This window comes from Oryx dammah, unplaced genomic scaffold (genome assembly GCF_014754425.2).
Source record: "Oryx dammah isolate SB20612 unplaced genomic scaffold, SCBI_Odam_1.1 HiC_scaffold_23, whole genome shotgun sequence".
NCBI classification, from domain to species: domain Eukaryota; kingdom Metazoa; phylum Chordata; class Mammalia; order Artiodactyla; family Bovidae; genus Oryx; species Oryx dammah.
In genome coordinates, this window is record NW_024070207.1 from 115422764 (window position 1) to 115433151 (window position 10388).

Consider the following 10388-nt stretch of genomic DNA (forward strand, 5'->3'; position numbering starts at 1 on the left):
TGTTGGCCTAAAGCAACTGGAAAAAGAAGAAAGAAAAAGCTCTAAATTTAGGGGAAGGAAAGAAATCATAAAGATCAAAGCAGAAATAAATGAAAAATACATGAAGGAAACAATAGCAAAGATCAATAAAACTAAAAGTTGGTTCTTCGAAAAGATAAACAAAATTGACAGACCATTAGCCAAACTCATCAAGTAAAAAAAGGGAGAAGATTCAAATCAACAAAATAAGAAATGAGAAAGAAGAAGTTAAAATGGACAACACAGAAATATAAAGGATCATAAGAGACTATTACAAGCAATTATATGCCAATAAAATAGACAGCCTGGAAGAAATGGACAGATTCTTAGAAAAGTTCAACCTTTCAAGACTGAACCAGGAAGAAATATAAATTATGAACAAGGCAATTACAAACACTGAAATCAAAACTGTGCTCAAAAATCTCCCAAGAAACAAAAGCCCAGGGCCATAATGGCTTCATAGGTGAACTCTAGCAAATGTTTAGAGAAGGGAGAGTACATCATGAGAAACACTGGACTGGAAGAAACACAAGCTGGAATCAAGACTACAGAGAGAAATATCAATAACCTCAGATATGCAGATGACACTATCCTTATGGCAGAAAGTGAAGAGGAACTAAAAAGCCTCTTGAGGAAAGTGAAAGTGGAGAGTGAAAAAGTTGGCAGGAGGAGAAGGGGACGACAGAGGATGAGATGGCTGGATGGCATCACTGACTCGATGGACGTGAGTCTGAGTGAACTCCGGGAGTTGGTGATGGACAGGGAGGCCTGGCGTGCTGCGATTCATGGGGTCGCAAAGAGTCAGACACGACTGAGTGACTGAACTGAACTGAACTGAACGCCTATCCTTCTCAAACTCTTCCAAAAAATTGCAGAGGAAGGAATACTTCCAAACTTATTCTATGAGTCCACCATTACCCTGATACCAAGACCAAAGACACTACAAAAAAGAAAATGACAGGCCAATATCACTGATGAACATAGATGCAAAATTTCTCAACAAACTTTTAGCAAACAGAATCCAACAACACCTTAAAAAGATCATACATCATGATCAAGTGGACTTTATCCCAGGGATGCAAACATTCTTCAATATATGCAAATTAACATGATACACCATATTGACAAGTTAAAAGTTAAAATTATGATAATCTCAATAGATGTAGATAAAGCTTTTGACAAAATTCAGCACCCATTTATCATAAAAAATTTTCAGAAAATGGGCAGAGAAGGAAATTACCTCAACATAATAAAGGCTATATATGACAAGCCCACAGCAAACATTATTCTCAATGGTGAAAAACAAAGCATTTCAAGATCAGGAACAAGATGAGGGTGCCCACTCTCGCCACTATTATTCAACATAGTTTTGGAACTCCTAGCTGTGGCAATCAAAGATATAGAAGTAAAAGGAATCCAGATTGGAAAAGAAAAAATAAAACTTGCACTGATTGCAGATGACATGATACTATAGATAGAAAACCCTAAAGATAGGATCAGAAAATTTCTATAGCTAATCAGTGAATTTTGTAAAGTTGAAGAATACAAAATCAATACACAGAAATCCCTTGCATTCCTACACACTAAGACAAAAAATCAGAAAAAAATATTAAGGAATCAATCCCATTCACTATTGCAACCAAAAGAATAAAATCCCTAGGAATACATCTACCTAAGGAGACAGAAGACTTGTATGCAGAAAATTACAAGACACTCATGAAAAAAATCAAAGGTAACACAAACAGATGGAGAGATATACCATGTACTTGGATTGGAAGAATCAATATTATGAAAATGACTACACTACCCAAAGAAGACAGATTCAATGCAATCCCTATCAAATCACTGATGGCATTTTTCACAAAACTAAAAGAATTTCACAATTCATACCAGTTCAGTTCAGTTCAGTCACTCAGTCGTGTCTGATTCTTTGTGACCCCATGAATCGCAGCACGCCAGGCCTCCCTGTCCATCACCAACTCCCGGAGTTCACTCAGACTCACGTCCATCGAGTCAGTGATGCCATCCAGCCATCTCATCCTCTGTCGTCCCCTTCTCCTCCTGCCCCCAATCCCTCCCAGCATCAGGGTCTTTTCCAATGAGTCAACTCTTCGCATGAGATGGCCAAAGTACTGGGGCTTCAGCTTTAGCATCAGTCCTTCCAAAGAACACCCAGGGCTGATCTCCTTCAGAATGGACTGGTTGGATCTCCTTGCAGTCCAAGGGACTCTCAGGAGTCTTCTCCAACACTACAGTTCAAAACCATCAATTCTTCATCACTCAGCTTTCTTCACAGTCCAACTCTCACATCCACACATGACCACTGGAAAAACCATAGCCTTGACCAGACGGACCTTTGTTGGCAAAGTAAGGTCTCTGCTTTTCAGTATGCTATCTATGCATAACTTTCCATCCAAGCAGTAACCGTCTTTTAATTTCATGGCTGCAGTCACCATCTGCAGTGATTTTGGAGCTCAAAAAAATGAAGTCTGACACTGTTTCCACTGTTTCCCCATCTATTTCCCATGAAGTGATGGGACTGGATGCCATGATCTTCGTTTTCTGAATGTTAAGCTTTAAGCCAACTTTTTCACTCTCCTCTTTCACTTTCATCAATTCATATGGGAACACAAAATACTAATATAGCAACAGCAATCTTGAGAAAGAAGAATGGAGCTGGAGGAATCAACCTTCCTGACTTCAGACTATACTAAAAAGCTATAGTCATCAAGACAGGATGGTACTGGCACAAAACAGACATATATACCAATGGAACAAGATAGAATGACTAAAGATAAACCCACACACCTAAGGGCACCTTATCTTTGACAAAGGAGGCAACAATACACAATGGAGAAAAGGTAGTCTCTTCAGTAAGTGGTGCTGGGAAAACTGGACAGATACCTGTAGAAGAATGAAATTAGAACACCATACACAGAGATAAACTTTAAATGGATTAGAGACCTAAATGTAAGACCAGAAACTATAAAACACTTAGAGGAAAACATAGGCAGAACACTGTATGACCATAAATCACAGCAAGATCCTCTATGACCCACCTCATAGACTAATGGAAACAAAAACAAAAATAAGTGGGACCTAATTAAACTTAAGAACTTTTGCACAACATAAGAAACCATAAACAAGATGAAAAGAGAACCCTCAGAATGGTAGACAGTATTTGCCAACAAAACAACTGACAGGATTAATCTCCAAAATCTATTAATAAAAGCAGCTCATACAGCAGGCTTCCCAGGTAGTGCTAGTGGTAAAGAACCTGCCTGCCAATGCAGTAGATGTAAGAGACTCAGGTTTGATCCCTGGGTTGGGAAGATCCCCTGGAGGAGGGCATGGCAAACTCAGTGCAGTATTCTTGCCTGGAGAATCCCAGGGACAGAGGAGCCTGGCGAGCTATAGTTCTTGGTGTTACAAAAACTCACACACAACTAAAGCAACTTAGCATGCACATGCACGCATGCAGCTCAATATCAGAAAAATAAACAACCCATTAAAAAGTCATCAGAAGACCTAAACAGACATTTCTCCAAAGAAGACATACAGGTGGCTAATAAACACATGAAAAAAGACTTCACATCACTTATGATTAGATAAATGCAAATCCAAACTACAATGGGGTATCGTGTCACACCAGTCAGAGTGGCTATCACCAAAAAATCTATCTGGAGAAGGAAATGGCAACCTACCCCAGTAGTCTTGACCTGCAAAATTTCATGGACAGAGGAGCCTAGTGGGCTACAGTCCACAGGGTTACAAAAGAGTTGGACACGACTTAGCAACTAAACAACAATTTTATCCATGGTCTCCAATAAGCAGGATTGAAAATGGTTCCTGTTGGGAACAGGAGAAAGGATAGGTGGTCCTTAGCAGAATGGTCACAGTTTGGACTATTAGGGTAATTCTTTATTTCAGAATTCAGAAGGTGCAATGACCATGGTCTAGGCTTTTCTATGAAATTCTATTGCAACACAGACACACAAAAATCTATAAACAATATATGCTGAAGAGGAGGTGGAGAAAAGGGAATGCTCTTGTACTGTTGGTGTGAATATAAACTGATAAAACCACTATGGAGAACAGTATGGAGATTCCTTAAAAAACTAGGAATAAAAATCACCACATGACCCAGTAATCCCACTTCTAAGCATATACCCTGAAGAAACCAAAACTGAAAGACACATGTACCCCAATGTTCATCGCAGCACTGTTTATAATAGCCAGAACATGGAAGCAACCTAGATGTCCATCAGCAGATGAATGGATGAAAAAGCTGTGGTACATACATACAATGGAATATTACTAAGCCATAAAAAGGAATGAATTTGAGTCAGTTCTAGTGAGATGGATGAACCTAGAACCTGTTATACAGAGTGAAGTCAGAAAGATACAAACAAAAATCATGTATTAATGGATTATACACATTATATATAAAGCTATATACATATATAAAAATATATACAAATATGTATATATACACATATATACGAAGCTAGTGGACATGATGGAATTCCAGCTGAACTATTTCAAATCCTAAAAGATGATGCTGTTAAAGTACTGCACTCAATATGCCTGCAAATTTGGAAAACTCAGCAATGGCCACAGGACTGGAAAAATGTTAGTTTTCATTCCAGTCCCAAAGAAAGGCAATGCCAAAGAATGTTCAAACTACTGTGCAATTGCACTCATCTCACATGCTAGCAAAGTAATGATCAAAATTCTCCAAGCCAGGCTTCAACAGTATGTGAACTGAGAAGTTGCAGATGTTCAAGCTGGATTTAGAAAGGACAGAGGAACCAGAGATCAAAATGCCAACACATGTTGGATCATAGAAAAAGCAAGAGAAATCCAGAAAAACATCTAATCTTCATTGATTACACTAAAGCCTTGACTGTGTGGATCACAACAAACTGGAAAATTCTTAAAGAGATGGGAATACCAGACCACCTTACCTGCCTCCTGAGAAACCTGTATGCAGGTCAAGAAGCAACAGTTAGAACCAGACATGGAACAACAGACTAATTCAAAATTGGGAAAGGAGTACGTCAAGGCTGTATATTGTCACCCTGCTTATTTATCTTATAAGCTGAGTACATCATGCGAAATGCCAGGATGGATGAAGCACATGCTGTAATCAAGACTTCCAGGAGAAACAGCAATAACCTCAGATATGCGGATGCCACCACCCTTATGGCAGACAGCAAAGAGGGTCTAAAGAGCCTCTTGATGAAGGTGAAAGAGGAGAGTGAAAAAGCTGGCTTAAAACTCGACATTCAAAAAACAAAGATCATGGCATCCAGTCCCATCACTTCAAGGCAAACAGATGGGGAAACAATGGAAACAGTGACAGACTTTATTTTCTTGGACTCCAAAATCACTGCAGATGGTGACTATAATCATGAAATTAAAAGATGCTTGCTCCTTGGAAGGAAAGCTATGCTAAACCTAGATAGCATATTAAAAAGCAGAGACATTACTTTTCCAACAAAGGCCTATATAGTCAAGCCTATGGTTTTCCAGTAATCAGGTATGGATGTGAGAGTTGGACCATAAACAAGGCTGAGAGCCGAAAAATTGATGCCTTTGAACTGTGGTGTTGGAGAAGACTCTTGAGAGTACCTTGGACCGCAAGGCAGATCAAACCAGTCAATCCCAAAGGAAATCAATCCTGAATATTCATTGGAAGGACTGATGCTGAAGCTCCAATACTTTGGTTACCTGATCTAAGAGCTAACTCATTGGAAAAGATCTGGATGCTGGGAAAGATAGAAGACAGAAGGAGAAGGGGACGACAGGATGAGATGGTTGGATGGCATCACCAACTCAATGGACATGAGTTTGAGCAAGCTCCAGGAGTTGGTGAAGGACAGGGAAGCCTGGCGTGCTGCAGTCCATGGGGTCACAAAGAGTCGGACACAACTGAGAGAATGAAGAATAACAGTATTAATGCATATATATGGAATCTAGAAAGATGGCACTGATGAACCTATTTGCAGGGAGGTAATAGAGATGCAGACATAGAGAACAGACTTTTAGACACAGCAGGGGAAGAAGAGCGTGGGACAAATTGAGAGAGTGGTATTGAAACACATACATTACCACAGATAGAGAGCCAGTGGGAATTTGCTGCATGACATAGGGAGCCCAACCTGGTGCTTTGTGACAACCTAGAGGGGTGGGATGGGGTGGCAGGTGGGAGGGAGCTTCAAGAGTGAGGGCACATATATATACCTATAGCTGATTCATGTTGATGTTTGGCAGAAATCAACTGTGAAGAAAGCTGAGCATCAAAGAATTGATGCTTTTGAACTGTGGTGTTGGAGAAGACTCTTGAGAGACCCTTGGACTGCAAGGAGATCCAACCAGTCCATCCTAAAGGAGATCAGTCCTGGGTGTTCATTGGAAGGACTGATGCTAAAGCTGAAACTCCAATACTTTAGCTACCTCATGCAAAGAGTTGACTCTTTGGAGAAGACTCTGATGCTGGGAGGGATTGGGGGCAGGAGGAGAAGGGGAAGACAGAGGATGAGATGGCATCACTTACTAGATGGACATGAGTTTGAGTGAACTCTGGGGAGTTGGTGATGGACAGGGAGGCCTGGCGTGCTATAATTCATGGGGTCGCAAAGAGTTGGACATGACTGAGAGACTGAACTGAACTGAATTGTAAAGCAATTATCCTCCAATTAAAAATAAATTATTTAAAAAATTAAAAAACATGGTATTGGGATAATTGGACAGCAACATGTAAAAGGAAATTAGAACATTTTCTTATACCATATATATATATAAATTTAAAATGGCTTAAAGACCTAAATATAAGATCAGAAAACATAAAACTTCCAGAAGAAAACATAGGCAAAACACTCTGACATAAATGGTAACAATATATTTTTGGATCTATTTTGTAAGGCAAAGGAAACAAAACCAAAAATGAACAAGTGAGACCAAATTAAACTTAGAACCTTTGGCACAGCAAAAGAAACCATTAACCAAATGAGAAGACAGTGTACTAAATGAGAGAAAATATTTGCAAATGATATGACCAGTAAGAGGTTAATATCCAAAATATATAAACAGCTCTATAACTCAATATTAAAAAAAAAATTTTAATGGGCAGAAGACCTGAACAGACATTTATCCAAAGAAGACATACAGATGATCAATAGGCACATGAAAAGATTCTCAACATTGCTAATCAGAGAAATGCAAACCAAAATCACAAGATACCACTTCACACCTGTGAGAATGGCTATTATCACAAAGAACACAGATACAGGGAACTCTACTCAGTACTCTGTAATAACCTATATGGGAAAAGAATCTGAATAAGGATATATGTATAGCTGATTCACTTTGTTGTACTACTGAAACTAACACAATGTTATAAATCAACTATACTCCAATAAAAAATAAAGATTAAAAAGCCACAAATAACAAATCCTGACAAGGATGTAGAGAAAAGAGAACCCTTGTACACTGTTGATAGGAACAGCAGTTGGTACAGACACTGTGGAAAGCAGTATGGAGGTTCTTCAAAGAAATGAAAAGTAGTACCATGTGATCCTTGTCACGTGGTCCCCACCCCATCCCATGCCCCGTCCCACTCCTGGGTATACATTCAAAGAAAATGAAACATTAATTCAAAAAATACATGTACCCCAATGTTTTTTTTTTAAGCCACTATTCTTACCATTTTTCTTTCTTTTTTTTTTATTTACAATAGCCAAGATACGGAAGCGACCCAAGTTTCCATCAACAGATGAATGGGTAAAGATGTGGTAAATACATACACACACAATGGACTACTACTCAGCTGTAAAAAGAATGGACTTCTGCCATTTGCAATAGTATGGATGAACCTAGAGAGCATTATGCTTAGTGAAATAAGTCCGACTGAAAGAGACAAATACTCTATGTAATCATTTACATGTGGAATCTAAAAAATAAAATAAATCTATATTAAAAAAACAGAGACTCACAAATATAGAGAAGAAATTAGTGGTTACTAGTAGGGAGGGGGAAAGGGGAGGGCCAAGATGGGGTAAGCAATGAACAGGCAAGTACTATATATAAAAATAAACAGGGCTTCCCTGGTGATTCAGTGGTTGGGAGTCTGCCTTGCAATGCAGGGGACTCCAGCTTGATCCCTGGTCCAGGAGGATCCCACATGCTGTGTTGCAGGGCAACCAAGCTCATGCACCACCACCTAGTGAGCCAGCACTCCAGGGCTTGGAAGGCACAACTGCTGAGCGCATGTGCTGCAGCTGCTGAAGACTGGGCGCCCTAGAGCCCTGCTCCGCGGCGAGACCACGGCGGGGAGGAGCCCGCACAGCGACGAAGACCCGCCACGGCCAGAAGTACAGGACAGACGGCACCAAGGAGGCCCTGCACAGTGCAGGAAATACAGCAAGAGTTTCAAATAACTGTGAAGACCACAACCCTTGACCTTTCAAAATGTAAATAATCCCAAGACATTTACAAGTCTTTTAAAATGGCTACATAACTCACAGGCAACAGAGCAATTCAAATGACACCTTCAAAATATCCAGAAGTAAATGAAAATGGTGCATGTCAAATCTTGTGACATACAGAAAAAAAAATGCTTTGAGCGAAATTTATAACCTAAATACTTGTATTAGAAAATATGAAAACCTCAAGAAAACACAGGCAGAACACTGACATAAATCGCAGCAAGATCCTTTCTGAACCACCTCCTAGAGTAATGAAAGTAAAACAAGAATAAATGGAACCTAATTAAACTTAAAAGCTTGCACAGCAAAGAAAACCACAAACAAGATGAAAAGACAGCCCTCAGAATGGTACAAAATGTTTGCCAATGGAACAACTGACAAAGGGTTAATCTGCAAAATCTATAAGCAGCTCATGCAGCTCAGTACCAAAAATACAAACAACCCAATCAAAAAGTGGGCAGAAGACCTAAACAGACATTTCTCCAAGGAAGACATACAGATGGCTAACACAGATGAAAAAATGCTCAATATCACAAATTATTAGAGAAATGCAAATCAAAACCACAGTGAGGTATCACCTCTCACTGGTCAGATGACCATCATTAAAACGTCTACAACCAACAAATGCTTGAAAGGATGTGGAAAAAAGGGAACTCTTGCACTGTTGATGGGAATGTAAACTGATACAGTCATTATGGAAAACAGTATGGAGGTTTCTTCAAAAACTAAACATAGAACTACCATATGACCCAGCAAAACCAGGGTGTATACCCTGAGAAAACCACAATTCAAAAAGACACATGTCTCTTTTCGTGCCTAGCGCAGCCATGGCTCGGGGTCCCAAGAAGCACCTGAAACGCGTAGCAGCTCCAAAACATTGGATGCTGGATAAACTGACTGGTGTGTTTGCCCCTCGTCCATCTACCGGCCCCCACAAGCTAAGGGAATGTCTCCCCCTAATCATTTTCCTAAGGAATAGACTTAAGTATGCCCTAACTGGAGATGAAGTAAAGAAGATTTGCATGCAGCGTTTCATTAAGATTGATGGCAAAGTCCGCACAGATATAACCTACCCTGCTGGTTTTATGGATGTTATCAGCATTGATAAGACTGGAGAGAATTTTCGTTTGATCTATGACACCAAGGGTCGCTTTGCTGTTCATCGTATTACACCTGAGGAGGCCAAGTATAAATTGTGCAAAGTAAGAAAGATATTTGTGGGGACAAAAGGAATCCCTCATCTGGTAACCCATGATGCTCGTACCATCCGTTACCCTGATCCCCACATCAAGGTAAATGATACCATTCAGACTGACTTGGAGACTGGCAAGATTACTGATTTCATCAAATTTGACACTGGTAACCTGTGCATGGTGACTGGGGGTGCTAACCTGGGAAGAATTGGTGTGACTACAAACCGGGAGAGACATCCAGGTTCTTTTGATGTAGTTCATGTGAAAGATGCAAACGGCAACAGCTTTGCCACTCGGCTCTCGAACATTTTCGTTATTGGCAAAGGCAACAAACCATGGATCTCTCTTCCCCGTGGAAAGGGTATTCGCCTTACCATTGCTGAGGAGAGAGACAAGAGATTGGCAGCCAAACAGAGCAGTGGATAAAATGATTGCTATGTGATGTGATTGGAAAAGTCTTTGTAATTAAAGATAAATCCAAGTGAAAAAAAAAAAAAAGACACATGTACCCCGTGGAAAAGAAATGAAAAAAAAGCAAAATGGCTGTCTGGGGAGGCCTTACAAATAGCTGTGAAAAGAAGTGAAAAGCAAAGGAGAAAAGGAAAGACATAAGCATCTGAATGCAGAGTTCTGAAGAATAGCAAGAAGAGATAAGAAAGCCTTCCTCAGCGATCAATGCAAAGAAAGA

The 10388-nt window shown here is 39.8% G+C and overlaps 1 protein-coding gene across 1 annotated transcript; it reads left to right on the plus strand.

The window, feature by feature from the left end:
• The first annotated feature begins 9315 nt into the window (after window positions 1–9315).
• On the plus strand, window positions 9316–10185 carry LOC120882531 (40S ribosomal protein S4, X isoform-like). The gene has a single exon (XM_040266539.1). It carries the CDS (start codon window positions 9335–9337, stop codon window positions 10124–10126), a length of 792 nt encoding a protein of 263 aa, XP_040122473.1. The 5' UTR covers window positions 9316–9334; the 3' UTR covers window positions 10127–10185.
• The last annotated feature ends 203 nt before the right edge of the window (window positions 10186–10388 follow it).